The sequence below is a fragment of the Lissotriton vulgaris genome, unplaced genomic scaffold (assembly GCF_964263255.1).
Source record: "Lissotriton vulgaris unplaced genomic scaffold, aLisVul1.2 SCAFFOLD_469, whole genome shotgun sequence".
Lineage (NCBI taxonomy): Eukaryota > Metazoa > Chordata > Amphibia > Caudata > Salamandridae > Lissotriton > Lissotriton vulgaris.
The window spans coordinates 180,368-207,833 of record NW_028243818.1 but is presented as its reverse complement, the minus strand read 5'-3'; the positions used below and the strand labels follow the sequence as shown (position 1 = coordinate 207,833).

At 44.4% G+C, this 27,466-nt stretch overlaps 1 protein-coding gene across 1 annotated transcript in view; it reads left to right on the top strand.

Annotated features, from left to right (window-relative positions):
* Positions 1-27,466, top strand: part of LOC147668224 (receptor-type tyrosine-protein phosphatase N2-like) — a 945,343-nt gene that overhangs the window by 828,862 nt on the left and 89,015 nt on the right. The window contains exons 9-10 of the mRNA XM_086948690.1: positions 1,796-1,833; positions 14,105-14,505. Coding sequence (XP_086804816.1) covers positions 1,796-1,833; positions 14,105-14,505 — 439 coding nt within the window. The remainder of the gene's footprint in view (positions 1-1,795; positions 1,834-14,104; positions 14,506-27,466) is intronic.

Sequence of the window (27,466 nt, the reverse complement as noted above, 5' to 3'; positions counted from 1 at the left end):
ATGGTTTTAGCCCCAGATCTCTCTACTGGGGTGAATGTATGACATTGTTCTGCATTCTGTCCATCAATTGTTCTTTTTGCATTTGTCACCCCGAGTGGGACGGGTATGCCCAGACGTGGGTCCCGTGCTCTGCATTCCACTAGAGTCAAGCTATCCTGGCTGATGAGAGCTGAAAGCACAAAACCGGTCCTAGGATGCGTGATTCCAGTCCTGAGAGGACCTGGCCTGGCAGTTTGGGCTGGACTGTTCCCATTGGGCGCAGGGTCAAGACTGATTTGCATTTGGCTGGGTCCAAACTAGAATGGCATGGTGAGCAAACAAACGATGGATTTAGGCCCAGATCTCCGTACTGGGGTGAATGTATGACATTGTTCTGCATTCTGTCCATCAATTGTTCTTTTTGCATTCGGGAAAAATAAGTGGCGGTCTCCAAAAATAAGGGCCGGTAGCCCCCACCGGCAACCACTGCTCGGATTAAGCACAGATGCACGGCATGAAGCACTGTATAAAAAGCAAGTTTGTTTTGTAAGTGTAAAATAAAATAGGACCTAACAGCTGGTGGGTGGGAAGTGGACTGTGGACATTGTGCTAATCAGTTTGGCCAAGACATTATGGGAATCAGTTCGGCCAAATGAGTAGACTACATTATGCCACACTCTTTGAAAATGGTTAAAATCATGTGCATTCATATGAAAAAACATGGAGACCCCAGGAAAGCAGTTACTTTTGTTCTTGCTGTTCGATTCCCCTATATACAAACCTGTGCTCTAATTTACATCTACATTGGCTTATTGACTTTCTAGGCATCTAAGAGGTTTAAATAATAAAATATAAGGCACACCTTTGCTTCAGGCCTCCAATCTTCTTTATTTCAAATATTACTGATATTAATATATAATTAACAATGTTTTACAAACACCATGTTTGTTTATTTCCACGTGGTCTTTGCCCCTTTCAAAATAATAGTCTTCGAAGTTCTGTGTCTCATTGGTCAGTACATTTTCTGGTATTGAAATTCTACTTGTAGTTGAAGGACAGAGAAGGTCTGCAAGTCTTCAGTCCTAGTGATGTCTAAGAGTGTTTTGTCCCCGATTGTCAGGGCCACTGCCCCGTGTTCTGGGATTAACATTCTCAGTTTATGGGCCATTATTTTTTTGTTTTTAAGAACAAACTAAGAACAAACTCCCAGGCGGCAGATGGGAGTTTGGGATTAAGTTTAATATTGAAAAACAAATACATTGGCAGGTGAGCTAGTTAAGCATGGTCCTCTCTGAGCCAAGCTTCAGTGCAATATAAGTGCCATAGAAGGCACATAGATCTGTATTTATCTGGTGGGGACACATAAATATGGCAGTCAGACTTCCACCCTGGAAACGGAGGCCATAGCCCCCATTGACCTGACTGGTTGGTGGCCTTCTTCCAAATTCTAAATCAGGCCATTAGCCATTAGTAAAACACCAAAATGGTACCTGCATGTTTCATGATAAGAATATGTACAATATTTTACTTTGGATTTTATAGAACACATTTCGTTTGACAAATATTAGCTCAAACAATTTAACAAATATTCAAGATGGAATCTCAGAAATCTCTGCTTCTGGATCCTGGCTAAAGAGAAATAAGATTATGTGAATTCTTCTGAAAGCAGTAAATGCTCACTCAAACTGCACAGCTAATATTGTTCTTTGATATTAATTTATTCTTTCGGGACACCTACATTTTGTTGCTGTTTTTGAAATACTTTATACACTGAGAATTCAATTCCTTTTTTTCCTTCTTTTTTTCTTTTTTACAGAGGATGGACCAAATGAAGATACTGCAGGTGAAGATAAAGTAAGTGTGTATTTATGGATTCTACATCACTTGATATGTTTCACGAATGAAGAGCAAAATAGGCCCTTTCCATATATTTGCTTGTTCAAATATTTTGCCTTATTTAAACTGGGTGGCCATTCTTAGGAAAGGGGGAACATATAGAAGCGCCTTGGGACCCTCCGGGTAAGTAGTGCGCTATATAAATGCCTATACATACATACATACATACATATTCAAAATATATATTCAGGATTCAATGCCATTTACTGTACCTAAATGGAATTATTCTAGCACTGATTAATGTAATATAAGAGTATCGAGGACAAACTATCGAGGGACAAAAGTTTGAATGGTAAGTGCATTTAGAGAAGTATAGATTTACTGTTTCGAACTCCACAACTACATACCCTGAAAATATTTTTACAGCTTAAGTACAAATATGTGGAGTTATGTAAAAAAATCTAGGCCTACCAGAAAATATGTTTTTTCAATAATTTTTTCCATGATATTATGTCCCATCGATATTCTGTGGTTGATAGTGAGGGTGCATTTCAAATGGAACTAGTTTACGCAGTTAGTAGTTATGCAGATTTGCACATGGACACGCACCTCCTGGCCCTATATTGAACATCCTATAAAGTCTTGCATTCTAGACTTACATAGTTGGAATCCAGAATCACTAACCCACATATCAGTGATAATATGGGACCAAACTACTGAACACTTTTTAAAGCTGCCTGGCTTTGGCTGCAAAGGAAAGGGTTGACACTCTTTTTATATTATGATGTAGTTCTGGGAATTTGATCAATTTGATTGAATAAAAAGCTGACTTTACTTAGTAAATGTATGCATACCCACGTTTTCTGGTGATTCCTTGATTAAAAGTACGGATTTGTGCATCTGTGGTAGACAACTTCATGGAACGTCATACGCGATAATGGCATGTTTTTTTCTGTATTGTGTTTATGGAGAAAGAGTAAACAGAATACCAAAAAGCCACTCTATATCGCTGTTTACAAGTTGTTCTGAATTTTCTGACCCCTACGTAAACCCCTGTTTGCACAGGGATCAGAATGCTGAGTTTGTTGGGTATTTACTGCATCCGGTAATTACAGGGTGTGCTAAATTTCTCATCCTCTGTTGAATTTCAGCAGCTCAAACCTGCCAGAAAGACAAGTCAATTGTTTACGGTAGTTACTGTACCATGCAGATTTTGTGCGCTAAGCACCAAAAACAAGTTATTCCCTAAAAACCCATAACATGTGCTATTTATTGCTTCAAGTACATAACGTACCCACAGGAGTGGTGGATCATTTGAAGGGAATCTTTTTACAGAGGGTGCTGAAAAACACAGCGAAAGATGCTACTGTGGAGCAGGCCAAAGTGGTGGTGTGGTGATGTAAAAAACACACATTCTATTCTGTATAATAATAGTGCTAGAACAATAGGTAGATTATACAGGAATGTAACACTTTTATGTGGTTAACATTTTGGCTACTATATTTCTATATGTAATCAACAAGAGAGAGAGGGAGAAGTACAAGGAGTCACTTTTAATCCCTCTAAGGGTAGTATTAAACAAACAACAAAACAGTGCAGCCAAGAGAAAAGAGAAAAAGAAATAAATGGCACAAGAAGTCCCGCTTGTTTATTAAAAGAACCCTCACTCACCAACCTAGTTGGTGACATGCTTCATCATTGGGTTCCCACCTGAGAGGCAGAGTGCCTCCCTGATGTGCTATACACCTGATTACAGTGGAGCAGGTTTTTTTGTGATGCAAGTCTGAATGAGTAAATAAATTAGGTTAAAAAGTGCTTAGTTCATCCGTAAGCAAACCTTATTTGTGGAGAACCAAGCACTACTTAAAAGCAGTGTGATGGATGCTACATAAACTGGCTAAATTGACCAGATACATCCATAATACAGAAAAGAAAAGCATGTGGTCTACATGTTTCTGCCTCCATTCGCTTGTTGTGAGGCTTTCGTCAGGACCAAGACACCACAGCGGTATGTGCATGCTAAGGCGCACCCTAACCTGTGGTGTAGAAAGAATCCATATGACTTACGGTTTAAGTAGTGCCCTCGGCATTGGTGAAAGCCATGTGTATTTGAAATTTCCGGTGATCTTATTCCATGGGTTATGGTGGGGGGCGTTGGCTTGTAGTCACACATACGCCAAAGCTCAGCGCCCATAAGGAACCTGCATACTCCCTTCCTGATCCCATCCGCGGGGTCCACCCTTTTCTTTTCTGTGTCATGGATTTAGCTGCTCAATTTAGCCAGTTTCTGTAACACCCATCACACTGTTTTTTAAGTAGTGCTTAGTACTCCATAAATAAAGTTTGTTTACGGATGAACTAAGCACTTTTTAAATCACTTTTCACTCATTCAGACTTGCATCACAAAAAAACCCGCTCTGCTGTAATCAGGCGTCGTAGCACACCAGGGACGCACTCAGCCTCTCTGGTGGGAACCCAATGATGAAGCATGTCATCAACTAGGTTGGTGAGTTAGGGTTTTTGTAATAAACAAGAGTGGCTGCTTGTGCCTTTTTTTCTTTTTCTCTTGGCGGCACTCTTTTGTTGGTTGTTTAATACTATATTTCTATGGCATGCCACATGCGATTTATAATCCTATCACAGGGTACCTCCACATTAAGACTAAAGGCCTGATTGCGAATCCTGTGATGGCGGTGTGGTAACCGTCATACAGACGGTCTGACTGCCGTATTTCGAGTATGGTGGTCGGACCGCCACAAGACTGCCACAACTGCTGTGGATCAAGGATCCCACCGCTGTGGTGCAGCAGTCAGAGGCCACAATATGCTGGCGGTGCCAATGCATCACAGCAGAGCATATTATGAGTTGCCTTACTGTAACCGGATCCACAGCGGTGAGCCCCACCTTGAAAAGGGTGGCAGTGAGGCAACTCAGGGGACACTTACAGGGCCACCTGTCACCTCTGTGCATGGGGGTACGTGCAAGGGGGCACAATTTGTGCGCCGCCTGTATTTTTACACCCCATGTACCTGCACAGACAGAAATGCACAACATTGTGCATTTCTGTCTGTTCAGGAATGGGCTGTGGTGCTCCTTTGGCGGTGCCTTTCTAAGGCTCTTCTATGAGCCTTGAAAATCCAACACCATGGGACCGCTGCTGCAGGACCGCTCACCAGGATTAAAGTAGTAATTCAGCAGGTGGTCTGACTACGGGTCTGGCAGCCTCGCAGCGTGGCAATGGCATGACGGCCCACTGCTAGACTGCCAAACTTGTAATTAAGCCCTAAGACACTGACCCCATCCAACACTAAAAATATTGAGATATATGCTCAAACAAAGGGCCGGAGTAACTCCCCTTACATAGTGGACAAAGGGAATGAAACACACCCAGACTGGTGTGGAGGAGTAACGTATCTTTGCCACGCAGCCAGCAGTCGGATTGCCGATCTCAGATCTCCGCGCTGCCGCCGCTTTTCTCTGCCGCTGCCTTTTCCTGCTTTCCCTGACGGCTGCTGACTCCGGTACCGACCACAGCCGCATCCCCGCAGAACTGCCCCTGCAGCGCCGCCATACCGTCTTTGATTGATGGGCGGGTGTGGCGTTTGGCAGTTTTTCTGGTGCTTGGAGCAGGACTGGTGACGGGCAGACAGGCTTGGAAGGCCTGGGAGGTGAGCCGCTGCAGTGTACAGGGTAATGGAGATATCTACGCTCTGCCTTCTGAAGTAGCCCAAGGCAGGGGTGAGGTGGGGGAGAAGAGCGAAGGGCATCCCCCCAAAGCGGAAGAGGTCTGGGGGAAAAAGAGCAGCCCGTGGAGCAGTGAGAGCTCTCAATCCCTAACTCTCTCAGCTCTTGACAAAACGTGACCCGGACCAATAAAAGGACCAGAAGTGCCACTCGGCAAAACTCACAAGGCATCCACTTTTGAACCTGTTTGGGAAAGTTCTAAAGGGTGTCTTTTAAGGAGAGTTTAGCTGCTGAATGCTGACTGTTGCTGCTGGCTATTGCCGACCGCTGCCGGTCACTGCGAGTTATTCTTTCTTGTAGGCCTGTTATAAGCCCTGGGGCAAGTGTAAGCAGCGGGGCTCAGAGTACAGAGGGGCCAGAATACAGAGCAGCCGAGGCTGGACAGGTTCGGCCTCAACCGCAGCTTCGACCAGGAAATACTCTCTCTAGAACTTCGTAGATTAAAAGAGTTAACCGGGAACCCTTCAGCAATAACTTCAGTGGCTGACAAGAGTTAATCCCAAGCATTTTTGATTATGAGATCAGGGAAGCCTCGAGGTGGCGAAGAGAAACCACAGGAGAAACCACAGGGGAAGACAAAAAAGGGAAAAGTGGACCCACAGAGCAAAAAGAGGCAGATGAAGGAGTATCTACGGGCAGGGGCAAGATCCTCCAAAAGTCAACATCTTTGAAAGAGTCACACAACAGCACAGATGCACATAGAGACCCTCCGGACTACACCGAACAAGGGTCACAGACCCCAGCCCCCGTTGCAAAGGACTTTCACAGGGACTCCACAGAATGCAGTCCCGCAAGAAACATCAAGGGGGAAAACGATAATGTTGCAATGGCCTCCCTGGTTTACAATGCACAAGGCCTAGACTACAAAGCCAGTAAATTGGCGCTAATTACCGATTTCCTCAAAGTATGCCATAGGCTCTCCACAGGGAGCAGTAAAGAACACCCGGAAAATCATGCTAGCTTTATCTCCAACATTAATACACACAATACCCCCATGAAGGCCACAAATAACAGCGATAAATTAAAATCTTCCTTGCTCAAACAAAGGAGCCAAAGCGAGCCCAGTAATCCCCTCAAAACTAAAGCAAGAGGGAACCCAGGGGGCGGGGGCTCAGGTACCCCTGTGTTAGACGACTCGAGCAGCTCGCGACCAACAAAAGGATCGGATTACCCTCGGCACAACCATTTTTCAAAGCTCAACAAGCAATCAATCCCCAAATGATTTGTGCCCACGTCCATCAGGTTCCTGATATAAGTAACAATTCAGTTTTTCTGCAGCAAAGCTCTTGGACAGCTCAGAGAATGACACTTAAAGCAACAGAAGGAGGCTCTTTGTTCAATCAAAATCTCAATCAAGAACCGAGCCCACCATCAATGGTGTACTTTGCCAGTCTAATGAGAGGCCAATCTACACCGGAACAAGCCAACAAGGCTGGAAACCGAAGTTTCCTCTTCGTAGAGCCAGAATACGAAGAAACCGAAGAAATTAAAATTCCCAAGTTACAAGAAATAAATGAAATAGTAAATGAACCAGCAGAAATCAATCAAAGCATGTGTCAGCCTCCAGCAACTAATGAGACAAGCCCGGGAAAGGAAGAGGGCTTTCAAAACAGGACACCTCAGAGGCGCGACAAACGGCATGTGCACCATACCCACATTGATTATCCTGAGCATCTTGAATTTGCACACCTATCAACTGATACGCAGGGGAAAACAACGGGAAGTACTCGAACGGCCACCATATGGCCGCAACTTTTGAACACCATGGACTCCATAGGCAGAGCAATGTCCTACCATGCAGACAAACTAGATACGCAAGTCGAATTGCTTAACGTCTTGGCCACCCACGTCCAGGGGATAGAATCAAACCTACAGAACCTCAACAGCATGATAACGAAGGTGCAACTCAACAAGGACACCACCTTTCATTCTTGTCATTGTCCCCAAATAATTGACAAACTGGCAACTGTACCCATGTTGATGACACAGATACTGGGGGTTGTCAAGGAACCATTCAATGAGACCAAGATAACCACCAGCCCAGCAAAAGCTCAACAAAACGACAAGGAGGGCTCAGGCAGGACGCTCGATGAATGGAGTAGTGAAATAAGCTTAGAAATCTCAGACAAACTCCACTCTCCCACTTCAGTCGACATTGTGACGTTAGCAAACACAGATGAACAAGATCAGTCTGACATGCGAGAAGAAGCCCCACAAAACCAGGCTCCCTCAACAAATGGCCAAATAAGCCCCAAACAAAAAAAAAATGCCAATCTCTCATACAAAGAGAGAAAGGAAGTGCCTGAGAAAGGCAAGAAAAACCAAATCACACTATCGAGGAGCGCCATCAATTCACCCTCAAAGAATAATCCCCGTCTTCAACGACTCCAAAAATAAAGTATGGACTGAGGGTGACCCTTCTCAAAACAAAATAACGTCAGAGCCTGAGACAACTCCATCTGTCAACTCCCCAAGAAAGGTGTCCACTACCTCAGACGGTTCAACTGAACGTACTAACCAACGCAGCAAGTAAGGAAAGTGTACAGCATATTTAATCGTCCAGGAGGAAAAGTAGTACCCAAAATATTAAGATCCAAGTCATCAAAAAACATAGACACTGAGTTCGGTAACAAAGCAAACACTAGCACTTCTATCCTACAAGAGACCACAAACAATAGCCAAGATGAGATAGATAAATCAGCAAAGCCTAACGAAAGAAAGAAATGCCCTAAGATGAGTGAAGAAACGCAAGCACCAACTGTCATGAACCCAAGCGGTCATGAGACAAAAGGCTTTCAACATCTAACTGACTCGGCCATCCTTGATTTAGAGGCCGACCGAGAAGCGTCGGAGAGAGCAAAAGACAAAAAGTTCAAATACGAAACATCCTAAGCAAAAAAGTCAAATTGATTCCGCAATACTGCTCAAGAGGGCCACATGACATCTTGAACAGAGGGTCCATTTTAAAACTCTTTGAAGAATTACCAGGCTTGCGCCATTTAAAATCAGGAGATCTAGAGTCAATTGAATTTAAACCAAACCCTCACCAATCGGGCCCGATTCCACGATCATAACATGGACCGAGTATAACTTTGCAGACCTAATCCTGATGTATAGGGAGGAATTCGCGTTATGGGGCATAGAGTTAAAAAAGGTGGAGCCTGCACGATATCCCAGTCCACTGCAGAAACAAAGCCCCAAACGGAGCCTTTTAAAAAGCGCGAAAGGTCCAGACCAAAGCAGCCACATCTCAGAAGAAGGTCAGCCTCCTAGGCAAATCACAATCACTTTTGCCCACCAGGAAGCGGTCACATCTGAGAGGCATCAACAAGCCCCCCTGGCATCAATCCAGAGGAGTGGAGAATGAATTAACGGAAGACCAACAGCGGGAAAAAAGCAGGGCTGCAAGATTTGTTCATGGAACGTCAATGGATTAAACTCGAAGCTGGAGGAAGACGATTTCATTGAGTTCATCACTCAACATAACATGCTCCTGTTTCAGGAAACATGGCAGACAAAAAACTCGCCGCTTGTAGGATATAAAGAATATTTTATACCAGCACATAAGGGGGCACAGCCCGGTAGGGCTAAGGGAAGTCTATCAATCTTCATATCCATCGATTCCCTTTGGAGAAAGATTTGCATCGAACTAGATTTCACATGGATGCAATGCATCAAAATAGAAATTTCTCCCACGGTTGGTATATTGATCTTAAACTTATATATGCACCCAGGCGGAAAACATAAAGGGAAAAGGATTAAGCAACTTATATCTTCAATTACGACACTGAAATCTACTTACCCAAGCGACAACATGCTGATAACTGGAGATTTTAATATGAACTTAATTCAAGCGCAGGAGGGAACCCTACCGAACTTTATTGAGCCATGACATGCTGATAACTGGAGATTTTAATATGAACTTAATTCAAGCGCAGGAGGGAACCCTACCGAACTTTATTGAGCCACGACAGGGCAATCAAAGTAGACAAGACGCAATGGGGAGGAAATGCGCAGCAGAATTGCAAGCCCTCTTCTTGTATACATTAAACGGAAGGGGTCCCTTGGACAGACCAGCCGCCCTTACGAGGGGTACTAGAAACACAGGCTCAACAATAGACTACACCTTGGCAGACCCTGATCTATTTCCTCACATCAAAGACTTCCATATTCTGGAACGGGTTGAAAGCGATCACTACCCACAGATATTCACATTATCAATTGAACCAATCAAGTCCGAGCAAGCGCATCCTCTAACACTGAACACCCAACTTTTCAACTTGCAAAGATTAAATTGGAATCAAGACAACATTTCAAATTTAATGTAGACTTGTCGTTCACTGCTTTCACCATCAGAAGAACTAAAAGACATAGTAACGACCTGGGAGTCCTTTGTAGTTAACATCAATAAAAAATACAAAATCGAGCACAGAGGACACAAAATAACAAGAAATGGAGGAGGGAAATGGTACACGCCAAAATTGCGATTATTAAAAAAGCAACTCAATTCATATCTGAGGTCTGCACGAAAAAAGGATCCCCAACTATCACAACAAACTCTTATAACAATAGAATATTTAAAAAAGGAGCTAAAACGTGAGACCAAAGCTGCCAGGCAAAAGTATAAGGAAAAACTGGAGTGCACCATACTCCACGCTAGCAAACAGCGGAACTCTAAAGATTTCTGGGCCAAAATTAATTTTATGCTAAATGGCAAACATCGTCAGTTCAACTCGGACATGACAGACCAGATTTGGGGCGAACATATTGATTTAACATACAACTTCACTAAAAAAACATCTGCTGATAACTCATCCGCAACCCCAATAGAGTTTATTCAACCCCAAGTCTGAGAACAAAGGTAGAAGCGGGGAAACCCTCCATCAAGCCACCTTTTTCGGACCACATAGGAGAATTGTGTCATATTACATCAAAGCAGGTTTTAAGGACTATAAACCATCTGAGAGCAGATGGGGCCCCCGGACCAAATGGCCTACCCAACGCTCTTTTCAGGCAAGACCCTACATTTTGGGCTAGTCACCTATCCCACTTGTTCTGTAACAGCCTAAGGACAGGGAACATTCCAGACTCTTGGAGGGGCAGTATTCTACAACCAATTTTTAAATCAGGTACTCGCTCAGACCCCAACAACTATAGGTTGATAGCCCTAATCGATGTTGAGGCCAAGATTTCTGCACCCAATCTATTGGCAGACCTGGAGTCTTGGGTCGACAGTAAAAACTTAATTTCATTGACACAAACAGGCTTCCGGGCCGGTATGGGCACCCTAACAAATCTATCAGCGTTAACTCTCCTTGCGAAAAAGGCAATTGATAACTCCACCACTCTATATACATGTTTTTTAGACTTGAAAGCGGCTTTCGACAAAGTGCCAAGATCTAAACTTTGGGCAAAAATAAAAGCTTGGGGTGCTACTCCTAATTTACTGGGAGCAATCATAAATTTATATTCGCATACCTGGGTTCAAATAAAAAAAGGAGATGGACGATGCCTAACAAAAAAATTTCAAACACTCAACGGGCTAAAGCAAGGATGCGTTTTGGCCCCTAGCCTATTTAACATATACACCGCTGACCTAGAGCGAGAATTACGCACAACCCAGGGAGATCCACCGAAAGTAGGACAAACACCCATAGCGAGTCTGCAATACGCAGACGACATTGTGATCCTCTCACAAACTCCGCGTGGCTTACAACGGTTGATTTCTAAACTTGCGCTGTACATTTCCAATGCACAACTAACAATAAATCTCAAAAAATCAAACATTCTATGTTTCTCCAGCTCCCGAAAAAAACGACCTAAATTTGTTTGGAGGTTAAATTCTTGCCCCTTAACCCAGGTAGATAAATACAAATACTTGGGGATACTACTAGACCATCATCTAAAGTACAAATACCAGTTAGACCTCGAGAAATCAAAAGCCAAACAACTTCAATTTTCTTTCAAAACAGTACAAAAACATTTAAGTGGAAGCTCAATGGGTCACGTGCTAAAGGTCGTAGCAGCAAAATTTCTGCCCTGGCTCACATATGGTTCGGAATTGATGGCTACCACGGACTCTACAATGCTAAATCTTGCCCAATCAAGATTGTTCAAAAACCTCTTCTCGATTTCGCAACATATTTCACAAGCTTTAATACGTCTGGAATACGGGTTAACAAATCAGATTCCGGCAAGACAAGGGGCCCTGGCCAAATACTATTGGCGTATGAGGGATGCCGAAGAAAACACACTTGCCCACCTCTGCTGGGAAGAAGTAAAAAAACAGGCTAGGCACTCCAACTCCACATATAAGTCTCTTAGGCAAGCGCTTCTATCACTAAATCTGGAAGAAGCTTGGCTTTCACCAATGTCTTACAACGCTTTTAAACAGATCACCAAGATAGCTGTTAAACACGCATCGTTGCAAATGGACAAAGGCTCAGTGGCTGGCAAAAGCCACGCTTGGATTGTGATGCCAACATATAACCAACTGAAGCAACAACCTTACTTGCAAGAATGTTTTAGGGACCACAACAAGAGGAAACTAAGCCTCCTGATGCTGGGTTGTTTCATGAGTAAAGACCTTACCCCCAGATGGCTACGGACCTGGCCAACTTCAGACTACCGCCTTTGCGAGAAGGGTGATGAGTCGCTACTGCACCTACTATGTATTTGCCCGACATTACTAAACTTAAGGAAGACCTTGTTGAAATCACACTTAAGAGAAGCTCAATTCAGGACCTGTAGGGCGGCGGTGATAAAATGCCTTAGCGGGTCTTCGATACAACTTTCCTGCAAAACGATAAAATTCCTGGCTTTCGCTGCCCAAGAGCTAGAAAAAATACAGCAATGAAAGATGATCTGGGCTTCATGGTCTCGCCGCGGCCGGTCCTGGACTCTCTCTTATTTTCTTAATAGACATTTTCCTCCCCATTCTCCCTGTAAATGCACTTTATCAGTCTGACCATGTGACAGTTACACTTAGTTAAATACAATCCCCTAAGCACATTGTATCCTCTGCCACAGTATTCATTTGTTGGTCTAGATGTTTTAATGAGACAGTAACTCCTTCAAAGAGGCATACCTGTGTGTTTTTTAATACTACTTTTACATTTTGTTGCATATTTGTGCAATGTAGCTAATGATCTGAGTCATTCTATTGTGCCATTTTATGTTGTTTTTACGTTGATTCAAAGATGTTGATGTTCATCGCATGGTGGTAAGATCCACCCTTTTATGATTTTTACAAATCAAATAAAGTAACATTATTATTATCACACCCAGACTTTGATGGAGTGCAAGGGAATGCTTTTTCCATAGGGAAAATTGTTTCCCTATGGAGAAAAATGTAATTGCAATGGCAAATTGAGCTGGATTTCACCTAAGCAGAGTTATACCATGCATATTACTCATGAAACACCTGGAAAGCTGTACATGAACAGTACATTCCAGTTATAAGGTAAGGATTTAAAAATCGAGTCAGATTAACCATTTAAATAGAATGTAAGCTAAAGGCAGGGCAGGAAAAAGTAAGCCTAGTGCATACTTATCAGTGTTGTTTATGTTTTGTGCTTGTGAGTTAGGATGACTCTAAAATTCACATTAACCAAGCAAATCAGATGCAAAGAAATACAATTTGAAAAACGACTTCAAAGATAAAAAACTTGAAACATGGGGATTTCATGAAACAAAGATCCAGTATAAATTATGTCCTAATAATAGAGGCCCATCACCCAATAAACAGCTATCAAATTTGACCCCCAACCTCTATCAACAGAAAATGCCCTGGCTTGATCACCTACACCCTACCTTAGTATATTTCTTTTCATATTGGTCTCCATGTTGTACTCCCTGCAAATAAATCATATTTCAACATGCATATTAGAATCTCTAAGAAGTAAACAAGTGACTGTATCCATTCACAAAAACATAACTGCTCCCAATCAAAATGCCCGCCCTTTATGCCAAATACATTGCCTCTAGCCTGAACCTTTAATGGCCACCAGATGCTCAGGAAGAATGAAAGAGGACTACTCCTTCCTCCACCCTAGTCCTATCCCCTTTAATCCCACCAAATCACCTAGCCAACAGCAACCTTCTGTGTGTCTACACGGGAGACCTTGCCACGTCATTCCCGCAGGCATCCATTGCTGTGCTCTTTTGATTGGTGTTTTCAAAAGATACATTGTTGTGCTTTGGCTACACAACCCATGTCCTTCATAGTGCTGATTTTGAAATACTTTGGTGTGTTTACTATGTCGTACATTTGGGTTAATTGACCGTGGTGGCAAACACAGTAGATATATGCTGCTTTTACAAACGTAGGGCCTTATATATAATTTGGTGGACAGGATAGGATACTTCATCAGAAACGTGATGGATATCCCATTCGCCATATTACATGTGAAAAATATGCTATGTCGCTTGAAATACGGCTGATGCAATATCCGCCACACTAGTGAAAAAGTACCATGAACTTTGAAATATGAAACAGGCCCTTAGAGTTTTATGTAACTTGATAATGAATTTATTTTTGTTACAGATGAAAGGTGTTGATCCACAATTGATAGACTTCTTAAATGAACATGCAGCAACAGAAGCGCCTCTAACAGAAGAGATTTTGCCTGAAAGGCCCTATAATGGGGAGTTCATGAAACCAGAGGATTCATACTACTCGTCATCAGAGGAAGACGATGAAGGACGAGATGTTGGTATAGAAAAAGTTAAGAGTCAGACATTCAGCAGGGAACTGACAGCCAAGAAAAAAACAGGCTCTGATCCTGGCTCCAAAGAGCTGAATAATCTCCAGCAGTGGGTGCAGGAGACCATGAAGGAGGATGGAGGAGCCCACGAAGAACCTCAGCAGAGCATGGGTGGTGAACTTCTGCTGGAAGTTAAATCTTCAGACACTGACCAATATGGCTACATCTTGACACAAACAGAGTAAGTGGAAAGTATGCTTTTGTAGATACGACTAAGATTCAAATCCCATTCGATCATGAATTGTGAAAGTGACAAGGAGAGTTTAGGACCACATGCCATTTTGTTGTAGTTGATGAGCATCTACCTTTTTATCCTGTGATTTATTTCAGTCCTGGTGGTAGCATCCAGGCAGTTTTACCCTGAGAGGCTTGTACCAAGTGAATTCTGACCCCAGTATTTACTCATAGACAAACTATACTGTATTTCCACTGTCAACTATACCGTTCTGGGTAAAGTGTGGCAATAGCATTAGAAGAAAAAACTGTCTATTATACTTTGTTGGGTACTAACATCATAGTGTTGTTGTTGAGGTGAAAATACCAATGGACACTAATTCACTGAAATGCCTGAAATTAGTGGGAGTGGCAAGAAAGGATGGAGAAATGCTGACCAAGACCCTTTCACCATCAATTAAATCTTTTGTTAGCACTCCTGCCACATTCATAGCCCCTTCAGGAGCAACGTATTTACTTTTGATGGGCCAGGAGAAGGCACGATATGGAGACCATGGTCAGTAAAAAATGGTCTGGGTGCTCTGTTTACTTCCTGTTCTTGCCACTGCCTGCAAGAAACCTAAGATCAGAGTGATATGGGAGTGCCAAGGCTACCATGGGTGGTAGCTGCTACCGCTGACTACCCATAATTGTCATATTTAGATTTTTGCTTGTGAGGAAAATGGACATCTCAGCACATCTGTAAATGTCTTGAAAGACCATCTTGAATTGATAGTAATAGTCTAACATCCTGTTTGAAAAGTAAAGCTGGAAAAACCTGCCCACGTAGCACCTTTACATCTGACACCATGGGCAGATCCCCCTTGTGTTACTGTAGGACAGGAGAGATTATTGCAATTTAATTGGAATATTTTTAAATGAGATGTTTACATAGTCCCAGGAACGTGAAGTAAAAAGACATAACCAACCTCTCTAAAGTAAAATTGAGCCCATGTAGCTTAACACTAATTTGGTGGCACCTTTGAAGATTACAAGATCACAAAGCAACCATCCTTTAATGTTGCAGTACAATCATAGGATGGCACTACAGTGTTTACCACCTGGTATGTCAAACATCCCAGAACATTAACAAAGGTATTCAAAAGCCACAAAAGGGACTCAAGCAAGCCATGTTTGTATTCCTTACAGTGTCATCACTGATACCTTATCAACAGCTCAAAAATACTTATAGTTTTGTGCTGCTACCCTTTACACTAGCTCCTGGAACATTGTCTATGTGTAGTGAAATACTGGTGTTACTGCCTTATATTAGTAAGCTCTTAGAAGGTTAACCCTGTGGTAGGAACCAAGTGTAAAAAGATTGGGACAGGGAATCTGGACATCTACAGTTGTGTTTGAGTCAAAGTGTTGCATTCATTTTTCACTTGCTTTCAGAGTTGGACTGGCATTCTGGCAGTCTGGCCCTGTCAAATGGACTAGCTTGAAAGAGCCATTATGTGGGTTGTTTTTTTTCTGGTTCCTCTGAGGCTCACTGAAGCGAAAACAAAACGCCACACACTGGCCCTTAAAAGCTGGCCTGTCTGGCAGTGCCAGACTGTACGAAAGGCCAGTCTAACTAACACAGCTTGCTTCTAAAGATTAAAAATTCAAACAGCTCACACCCCTGCAACTTGGGGTCAACATGATGCTGCACTCTTTTTCCATGTGTGCATTCACCAGGACCTGTGGGTCCTACATATCAGCCCTACTTAAAGATTTGAAAAATAATTTTCAAATCTAAGAGTAAAACTACAACAGATATTTTCACATTGAGAAAATCAATCAATCAATTAATCAGGGAATTGTAAGCATGCTACTCATGCGGAGGGTCTCAAGGCACTGAGAGGGGGGGTCCGCAGATCTGTTTAGCCGAAGAGCCAGGTCTTGAGGGTCTTCCTGAAGGTGTTCAGGGAGGGGGCACATCTGATGTCTGCTGGTAGCTCGTTCCAGGTCTTGGCTGCAATGTGAGAGAATGATCGTCCACCTGCTCTGGCTCTGTGGATGTGCGGGGTTTCGGCCAGTGCGAGGTTGGAAGATCAGAGGTTTCTTTTGGGTACGTGGAAGTTGATTCTGTCGTTGAGGTATTTGGGTCTCTTGTTGTGTAGGCATTTGTAGGCGTGAGTGAGGATTTTGAAAGTGACTCTTCTCCACAGGGAGCCAGTGGCGACTTGGTAGGTGTTGGCTGATGTGTTTGTGTTTGTGTCAGGGGATGCCGAGGATGCGTCTGGTGGCGGTGTTCTGTATTGTCTGGAGTTTGCGGAGTAGGGACTTGTTGATGCCGGCGTAGAGTGCGTTTCCATAGTCCAGTCTGTTGGTGATGAGTGCGTAGGTGACTGTCTTCCTTAACCCAGGGGAGATCCACTTGAAGGTCTTGCAGAGGATGCAGAGGGTGTTGAAGCAGCTGAAGGTACCGGCGTTGACCTGTTGGTTCATGGTGAGTGATGAGTCGAGTACGATGCTGATGCAGTTGATTTTCGTGGGATCGGAGAGGAAGGGTGGGAGTCTGATCCTTTGGCTTCTTCCGGTGAGGAATGATCGGATCCAGTCCAGGGCTGTTCTTTGTATGCCTGCATCGTGTAGTCGGGCGACTAGTGTGTGGTGGGAGACAGTGTTAAAGGCTGCTGATAGGTTGAGTAGGATGAGGGATGCAGAGTGGCCTTGGTCCAGGAGGGTGCGGATGCCTTCTGTGACGGCGAGTCCGGCTGACTTTGTGCTGTTGGTGCTTTGGAATCCGGATTGGGGTGGGTCGAGGACAGTGTTCTTTTCAATGAATTGTGTCAGTTTCCTGTTTACTCTTTTCTCTGCAACTTTGGCTGCGAAGGGGAGGAGCAAGATGGGCTGCTAGTTCTTGAGGTCGGTGGGGTCAGCTGTGGGCTTCCTGAGCAGGGGTCTGACTTCTGCGTGCTACCAGTCATCTGGAAAGCTGCCTCTTTTGAGGGTGGTGTTGATGGTGCGTTGTAGTTCAGGCGTGATGGCGGCCGTGGCTCTGTGGTAGATGTGAGGGGGCAGGGGTCGGTGGGGGCCCCAGAGTGCCTGCTTTTCATGGTCAAGTGGGTGTTTTCGGCCGTTATTGGTGTCCAGTTGGAGATGGTGGGCTGGCTGGTGTTTCTGGGGGGCGGGGCTGTCCGTGGCACCCGGTGGATGGTCAATGAAGTTGTCATTAAGGTTTTTGATCTTGAGGTGGAAATAGGTTCCAAGCTTGTCGCAGAGGTCTTGAGATGGGGTGATGTCTGTGGCTTTGCTGCGCGGGTTGGTGAATTCTTGAATTAATTCTTGAATGACACAGAAAAGTTCCTTGGAGTTGGTGGAGTTGGTCAGGATTTTGTGGATGAAGTTCCTCTTGGTGGCTCTGATCTGGTTTGGTCTGGTGTGGTTTTCTGTTGTCTTGGTTTTTCTCCAGTTCTTATCCAGGCGTCTGGAGGTGCATCTGGCTTCCTGGAGAGTGATGGTAAACCAGGCGGCATTCCTGGGGCGTTGTCTGTCGGGGTTGCGTAACGGGGTGAGCTCATCTACGCAGTTGGAGTTCTCTGGCTGCGTCGTTTGCGTCGGGTGCCCAGGTGTGGTTGTCTCGGTTGAGGGTGGAGTTAAGTTGCTCGTCCTTCGTGGTGGGTGGAGCTGATTTGGGTGCCTTGGGTTTGTTGATGGCGAAGTGTACGCAGTGGTGGTTGGTCCATGGCGGCTGCGTATGTGGCTGAAGTGACGCCGTTTCCTGCCGCGAAGATGGGGTCGAGGGTGTGTCCTGCTCTGTGGGTCGGTGTGTTGACGAGTTGTTAAAGTCCAATGCTGGCAAGGTTGTCACAAAGGATAGTGGAGTTGGGGTCGCTGGGGTTGTCCAGGTGGAAGTTTAGGTCTTCAATGAGTATGTTGTTTGTTGAGGTGATGGTGTGGGGTGCGATGAAGTCGGTGATGGTGGTGGCAAAGGGTGTTCGGGGGCCGGGGGTCTGTAGACGAGGGTTCCTCAGAGTGTGGCTTTGGGGGTGGTCTGGATGTGGAAGTGCAGGTGTTCGGCGGAGGGGATGGTTTCGCTGGATTTGGTGAGGCGGAGGGTGCTCTTGTGGGTGATGGCGAGACCCCCTCCAGGGTGGTTGGGACGGTCTTTCCTCTGGATCTTGTATCCGTCTAGGATGGTGGTGCTGATGTCGGGGCATAGGATGCGTTGGTCCAGGTCTCTGTGAAGAAGGCGATGTCGGGCGAGAGAGAGTCGAGTAGGTTCCAGATTTTCATGGCGTGTTTGTGCACAGAGCGTACGTTGAGGAGGATGCATTTTAGGGTGTCGCTGGTGTTGGGGTCGCCAGTATTGGAGGCCGTGGTGGCGGTGAGGGTCTGGTGGCAGTGGAGGCAGGAGAGCTGGCCATGGGTCGTGATCTGCCAGGCCTGTTGGCATTCTCTAAGTCTTCCAGGGTTGAGTGCGAGGAAGGTGGTGGTGTTGTAGCAATGGGTAGTGGGAGGTCCAGGGTTCGTGCCGCTGGCCGTGGTCGAGTTGCGTACGTGTGCAAATGGGCTTGCCTTTGGTGCACCAGCGGCGCGACAGTGCAGCGGCCGATATTAAGTAGGGGAGGTGGGAGGGAGGAGAGGCTCGGAGACAGGAACAGGGGAATTCCAGGGGGAGGAACCACAGGGGCAGCAGCGGCAAAAGGCAAAACAAACAGGCAAGCACGAGAAAATAAAAACGGTTGTGGAATTAGAGCATGACACAGATGGGCACAATAACAGTGGCACAACAGGGAAAAAATTAAGAGAAAAACGGCTGAAAAAGGTTACGGTGATTCGAGGCAGTCTGGTCCCAGTTGGAGCGGGCAGCAGGCACAGGCGCAGGAGCGGGCAGCCACCTCGAACCTCCCAAGGAGGAGGTCGGGTTCTGGAGGCAAGAGACGGCAGAGCGGAGCATTCAATATGCGCAAGATTACATTAGTGACCTATTTAAATTGTGAGACTATTGACAGAGCAGTGGCATGGTGACCAAACAAACGATGGGTTGAAATTCCTCCTGGAGCCATTGCCACTGGTTAAATTATTTGCAAGCATTACTCCATCACCATGTGTGTGTTTGAGGCATTGTGTATTAGACACAATGGCATCGGAGTACCATCCTAACCATGAATGAGTACATTTTTAAGCATCTGCTCGTGCTTGCTATTTGTGTTCTGCTGCATTTAGTGCTGTTTCTTAATGCATCTTTGTGTCCATTTTGGATGCAAGGATGCATTTTGTGCGAAGAAAATAAAGCTAAATGTCGGTGGAAAATTCAGTCAAAATCCTACCCCAAAAGCACAATCTGCAAGTGCGAGCAGCTGCTCGCTATTTGTGTTCTTTTGGATTTAGCTCTATGTCCTATTTCTTCCTGCAAAACGATTCTCATATTAATTTCAGCCTTGAAGGGGTCATTTTTGCACTAAATAGCGCTAAATGCAGAATTACTCTTCTTGCGTAATTCAAACATAATCTCACAGATTGTGTAGGTAATTCTGCCAGATAATGCTACACTGAATTACGCCAGGAGCGGCTGCCACTAGAGGGCACCAGGGCACCGCCCACAACCTTTTTTCCTTATGTAGATGGTAATTGCAAAGAGATATTGCCATCCACATACGTTTTTGTTTAGGTCTCGGGTGCGAACGCAGCGCATGCGCTGTTTCACAAGAGAGATTATTGCTGCCGCTTTGGTGCTGGAAGGGAGACAGGAGGTGGCACGCGCAGACATGAGATGTGCACATGTACTGACAGGAGATGTGCACGTGTACGGACAGGAGATATGCACGTGTACGGACAGGAGATGTGCACTCCGTACGCATTCACATCTCCTGTCATCGGAGGCTGGCAGCGCGCGCATCACGCACTTTCACTTTCCCTCCTCCTGTCGGCTCCACTGAGCCAGCTTGTTACAGAAAGCAAGCTCTTTCGATTTTTAGTGTTTCCCTATTTTTTTTCCATCTTTAGGAAAACAGTTTGGCTCCTTGAGGTATCGTAGATGCTGCTTGCACACAACTGCCAGAGGACCGCATTCAGGCGCATAGAGTAGGACAAACAGCTGCAAACAGTAACACCACACTTTTGTGCGGGTCACAAGAAATCCGCTCCTGCCTTGTTTTTTTTTTGATTTTGTAAGAGATCTGGAGCTTTAAACCCCTTAGCATAAGTTGTATGGCCACTTTGCAAGAACGAGATATACACGAATCGCAGAAGGTGATTTACCGAATCAGCTGATCAAACATTTCCATATCTCACTGTGCATTTGCATTTATTAAAAGACATCACTTCAGCTGATGTCTGCGTCAAGAGTCCCACGACACTTCCCACATTCATGCTCCACTCTGCCTGAGCCCAGCAGATTCCCCCTATATCCCCATGACCCCCACCCTATTCTATTACAATTAACTTCATAGCAATGTCTATATGTTATGTTACTTTTGTAGGAAAATAACAAAGAGGGGAGAGAAAGAGAAACTGTGGATTCGTTCTCCCTAGTCAGGTATATATAAACAAATGGAATCCACTGAGGGGTATGGGTGGTCCCTACAAAGGTGGGGAGCACAAAGTGTTCTTTAAATACCCCTCACACACCAACAGGCCCCTTGGTGTCATGCTTCATCATTGGGGTCTTCGCACTCCTCTACGGGATGCGGCGTGCTACAACCTACGTCTACGCGGGAGCACTATTTGTTCAGACTATGTGAGGTGTGTGTGAGGGTGTTTGTGATATTGAGTGAGTAGTGGGGTTTGAAGTGATTAAAAGTGATGGTTAAAAAGTACCTGGCTCGTGGGGTAGACCACATTTTTTTTTTAATGGGCTGGCACTATTGAAATGATGTGTTGCGAGGTTCTTATGTAATATAATGTACATCTCCTCATGGGTGCGTGAACATGTTTCGGAGTGGTACTCCTTCTTCAGGACGTAGTGCACAAATCCCCACCTTACTCACGTGTTTTTAACAAAATCTGTAGTTTACAGAAAAGTGATTGAATACATAAAGGCTAATGTGTACCTAAATCAATATTTTTCTAGGAGGTATCTGCGATTAGCAAACATATTCTCATAATATGATGTGCCTCATGAGCCTTTGAACATGGGGGGTTTGTGACTTTCTCCTTGCAATCGATGCAAAGTGGCTCGACAAACCCCCCACATTCAAAGGCTCATGAGGCACATCATATTATGAGAATATGTTTGATAATCGCAGATACCTCCTAGAAAAATATTGATTTAGGTACACATTAGCCTTTATTTATTCATTCACTTTTCTGTAAACTACAGATTTTGTTAAAAACACGTGAGTAAGGTGGGGATTTGTGCACCCCGTCCTGAAGAAGGAGTACCACTCCGAAACATTTTGACGCACCCATGAGGTGATGTACATTATATTACATAAGAGCCTCGCAACACATCATTTTAATAGTGCCAGCCCGGGGGCCCATTAAACATTTTTGTTAGTCTACCCCACAAGCCAAGTACTTTTTACCCATCACTTTGAATCACTTCAAACCCCACTATTCACTCAATATCACAAACACCCTCACACACACCTCATATAGTCTGAACAAATAGTGCTCCCGAGTACATGTAGGTTGTAGCACGCCGCATCCCGTAGAGGGGTGCGAAGACCCCAATGATGAAGCATGACACCAAGGGGCCTGTTGGTGTGTGAGGGGTATTTAAAGAACACTTATATTTTGTATACTGCATTGCTGGATAATTCCTTGGCCTCTTGGCTCTTCTGGTTCTTGGGCAGACTGCTGTCTGTATTTCCAGGTTTGTCCAACTCGGGGTCACCATGGGAGGAGAGGGCTCAGAAGACCCTCCCTGGCCTCAATATAAGCACCATGGCTTGAGGGTCAGAAAATAACCCTAGGATGGCGCTCTGCCAGGAGGGCCGTATTGTGTCCTTCATCCTTAACGTGTGTGAGCGTTAACTGTGACATAGGTTTTCCATGTGGGATGTTCTACAGGTGCGGCATCATACCTTGCGACACTCAGGCTAGCCCGTGTGAGCTTCAGGGTCCTAGTCGGTCATCGAAGCACTACATCACGCTGCTGAGTTACCACACTAGCTCTTTCTCTGCTGGAGATAACGCTGCGCACAACTGTTTGTGTCGCTGTCTTCTGTGCATCTTCATTCTCAGACTGCTTCAGAGTATTCGGACGCCATGGCTCTGGCCTCTGGGCACCACTGTTAACTTTCTCTTCATTTGGAGACCTCCTTGGCTGAGCTCATTTCGGGCATTTCATTTTACTTATATTATTTTTAGTTCATTTTTGTTTAGCGCTTTTCGCTTTCTCTCAACAGTTTCGGATCCCTGGTGACAGCGGTGTGGGCACTGAGACAGCTCAGTGAGCGAACAATAATGCCTACAGGACGGCCAGGCCCGCCTCTCTTTCTACTTGGTGCTTTTCAGAAGGGTGCTGCAAAATTACAAATATGGATGTGCAAAGGGTTATTTCGGCCACACACTTTTGCAAAATTCCCAGTTTTCACACTTAACGTACTTCGAGATTTTTACCCTGGTTCACTTCACCGTCTGAATGTTTTTTCTCCCAACAGTGGGTCATTTCCATGCTACTAGAGCCCACCTGAGCCAAACACGCGGTGTGATTCACGCTTATTGCTTTTTTGCAACCTAACTTAATAGGCTGAGAATTACATAAATCCTGTTTTCTGCATGGTAAATCTTTTACGTGTTCAACAAGGACGCATGCGACCTATATTATAGTAAAACTAATATTTATTCACAGCTCTCCTAAGGCATTGCAGCTTAGCAAAGTACCCAAAGCTCAAAAGTGTTATATCGACCTATGCAAAGATTTTTTAACATCAACAAACAAGCATTTGCAATGCAATAACTCTCGCATTTGCGCAAGTTGGAGCTATTGGCAATGTAAATGTCATTGCCTTTTATTTACATAGATGAAAGGCTTTGTAATTTATAATGCTAACAGCTTAAACTCTCGCAAATGCGAGACCTATTGCATTGCAAATGCTTGTTTAATTAAGTGGGAGCTTGCAGCCTGTCGGGGCTGCTTAAGTGCCTGGCTGCCTCTCGATGAGAGTCAGGCAGCCAGGCACTTTCGAGTGAGACACAATCTCTAGTGAGCTTGTGTCCCTCAGCATTTTAATTGTTTTTTGTAAATCCCTTTTCAGGCTAAGGCCTGGATTGATGCCAGCTCTGACCTGCAATGTTTGGGGTCTGAAGAGACCTCCCATTTATGACGCCAGCAGCGTCATATTTACAAGCAGTCCCCAGCGACTAGAGCATAAGCCCTGTATTCCCAAAACTGCTTGGCAATCACTTTCAGAGGCTGCAAGCAACACTCTCTGCAAACTCGTCACCTGTGAAGAGTGTTGCTTGCAGCATGTAAAGGTTTTCAGGCATGTGACTCGAGGTCACAGAGTCATGAGACTCTGTGACTTCGAGCCACATTCATGCTTTTGTATAGCAGGCCAAGAGGGCACGCATGGCACTCTCAAGCCTCCCATCCTGGACTTGAGCAGGAGCAGCACACCCAGTTGTGGGCCGCAGTGCATGTTCCAGAGCAGGATTTTGCCAGGTTAGTGGGACGGGGGATGGAGGCCTTCCATCATGCCTGCCAGCCTGTGGCTCGTTTTTACTGTTTTTGAAAACATTTACAAAAACACAGACTGGCACAACAAAGCACACATCTGGAATTCATGTATTTAAAAGTGTTCCCTTTGTATATTTTTTATCGTGCAGGGTGTTTTACTTTAGTGCATCAGATTATATCACTATATTGAGAGGCATTTATTAAAACTGTTTATACATGCCTCTCAATATAATGATATAAACTGATGTAGTGGAGAGGTGTGGTGCAGCGGCCAGGGCAGCTGACTTCGGAGCACAGGGTTCGCGGTTTGATCGGCAGCAGCCCAGCTCAGCACCATGTGACTCTAAGCAATAGCTCAATTAATTTCCGCGATGGCCCCCAGTGCCTTCAAACCCGTAAGAGTGAGTAGTTCGCGCTTTACAAATACAGATTAAATTTTTTTTTGTTTTTTTTTGTTTTATGTAGTAAAGTGAAACGCTCCTGCAGGTTAAAAGCTTACATTAAACTAGAGCACTTTTACATATGTGAGTTTAGGATGTGTGCATCCTAAAGTGACATATTTAACAGTTCCCTAGTCTCTTGTATGCTTTTGGTGTGCAGTAAAGATTCACTAAAGTACATCACTTTAACAGTTATATTAAATGCCTCTGAATATAGTGGTATAACCTGAGTACTAAAGTGAAATGCTCCTGCAGGTTAAAAGCATACAAGAGACTGAGGCACTTTTAAATATGTGAGTTCAGGATGTGTCCAGAACTCACATATTTCACAGTGCCCTATGGGCATATTTATAAGGGTTTAGCACCACCAGAACTTCATTTTTTTTAATGTTCTGGTGGCGATAACCTCTTTGCCTTATTAACTCCACTTTGTAAATAATGCCCCTTTCACACAACATTTAACGTAAAAGGGGAGGGCAATGGGTGTAGCTGTGGGCATTCTGCCGCATCACCCATTCCTATTTGATGCTGGCCCTATTTAAAAGGCTGGCGTAAATATGTGGCTGCACCAAAAATAATGCCATGAAAAACCAGGGGCCTCATTTATGAGGCAGTGCGTCACTTTTACCCCACCGGTGCGTCACTTTTTATGATGCACCAGTGGCGTAAAAAATGTGCCTTGTTGCGCCATATTTACAAAGTGATGCATCTAGGTAGATGCGTCACTTTGTAAACCCCTGCGCCACATTATACCTGCGCCAGGTATAATGTATGCCAGGGGGGCGTATTGACGCAAGGAAGGGTCGTAGATTTCACTGCGTCACTTTTAGGACGCCGTTGCATCAAAATCTTGTGCCTGCCTCACATCAGGCGTAAGACTGACGCAGGCCCTTTCACATGGGGCTTGCCCCATGTGAAAGGACGCATTGCTGGAATTGCGTCACTTTTGTGACACACTCCAGCAATGCGTCACTTTTGCGCTTACAGATACGTCAGAAATACTGACGTATCTGTAACTCCTTGCGACATGATGCGTCATATTATAAATATGACGCATTAGGAATGTCACAAGGAGTGCGCACTGAGAAGTGACGCATTGCTGCTTTCACGCAGCAATGCGTCATTTCTCATAAATGAGGCCCCTGGCCATAAACTGGCGCAACTTGGAGAAACAATACACTTTTTGCTGTTTCTATGTGTGCTGCAAAGAGAAAATCACCATTAGTGATTGTTCATGTGCAGGAAGGTGTCCCTTCCTGCACATAAACAATCATTAAATGATGTTGAGTTGCAACTTTTATATGTGCTGTATTCTGCAGCACACATAGAAGATACAAATCGCCATTAACGATTGTTCATGTGCAGGAAGGGACACCTTCCTGCACATGAACAATTCCCTATGGTGCACGGGTGCCTGTGTTGGTGCTAAGCAGCTACATTTAACACCTGCACTAGGGGAAATGCAGGGGTGCAATGAATTATTGTAAATACGGCACAACCCTGCATTTTCAGAATGTCGGATCGCGGCGTTAACCAATTCTGTTGTAAATATGCCCCCTAGTCTCTTGTATGCTTTTAACCTGCAGGAGCATTTCACTTCAGGACATCAGTTAATATCACTATATTGAGAAGCATTTATTAACATTTTAAATAAATGCCTCCCAATATAGTGATATAAACTGATCACCCAATCCGAAACGCTCCCACATGTTAAAAGCATACAAGAGGCGCCCCACCCCTTTCAAGCCACCACTCAATTACATGAGTAACGTAACACCCACCTCTTTTTTCAGTTCGGTGGTGTATGCCAATTTGTACTCAAAGGCCTGTAAGAGAGGGGGAAATCACAGATAACTAGCACACTTGCATTGTGCCCAACTTTTATCATCCACCTAGACACACAGTAAATCTTTTCTACTATGGCATGTCTGATTTTTTTTCATCCCAGTTGACGCACATTTGCTGAACTGAAAGTAAGCCAGTTCAGACCAAACTCGGATTAAGTCGTATTGAAGTCCATTTTTAGTTGACATTGCTGTACCCTTGGCTTCCAGCTCAGAGCCATGTATCGTTTCCTGAAGGTCTGATAATCTTCGAATGGCCATTTCTGCCAGTTTCGCCTGTGCTATATCTCAAAGAAGAAAATGAACAGTATGAGTCATTTGCGACCGTAACGATCAAGAGATCAAAGTGCTGTCTTCTTTGTGCCCTTACCTGTTAGTCTGCAAAGAACTGTGCCTCTAATGGACTATAATCTCTTAAAATGCATCGAGAAGCTGTGACACTTTTGCTGGTAGTGTCTATAACAAACGATATGGAAGTTAGCAAAATTAGTTATAGGTCATAAGCACTGCCAAAGGAGGCAGTTTTTACAGTGGGAATATATTTGTCGTTTAAGATATTCTGTAACTCAAAATCTTTCTTGCTTTGTTAGCATTTCTCTATTTCTATCTCTCTCTCATATATATCTATTCACTGAATAAAACAAAGGTGACAGTGGAGTAACATGTAGGTCTTCTAATAATTAAAACAAAAAAACCTGAACTTCACCAGTTATAGGTCATTGGCATAAGTATAACTTGACAAGTATCAAGTGGGAGAGAGAGGAGAGATACTGAAGCCAGTTCACTTCCCAGCGTATACATGTGTAAATAAAGGAGAACTAGCTATAATATTGGTGCTCCTAGTGTATGCTTGTACAGGGGAAACACAATTGTGTTTTTAGAAGACCCTGACTCATCAACCTAGTTGGTGACATGCTTCATCATTGGGTCCCACCCAAGGCACCGAATGAACCTGGGGTGTGCTTTGACGCTTGGATACAGTGGACAGGTTTTGTGCAGTGAGTTTGCAGTGAAGGTGAATAAAAAAACTGCCCAGAAGGTCCCAAGTAACAAAAAGGAGAGTATTTTAATGCCTGGGCCCTAGGCAGT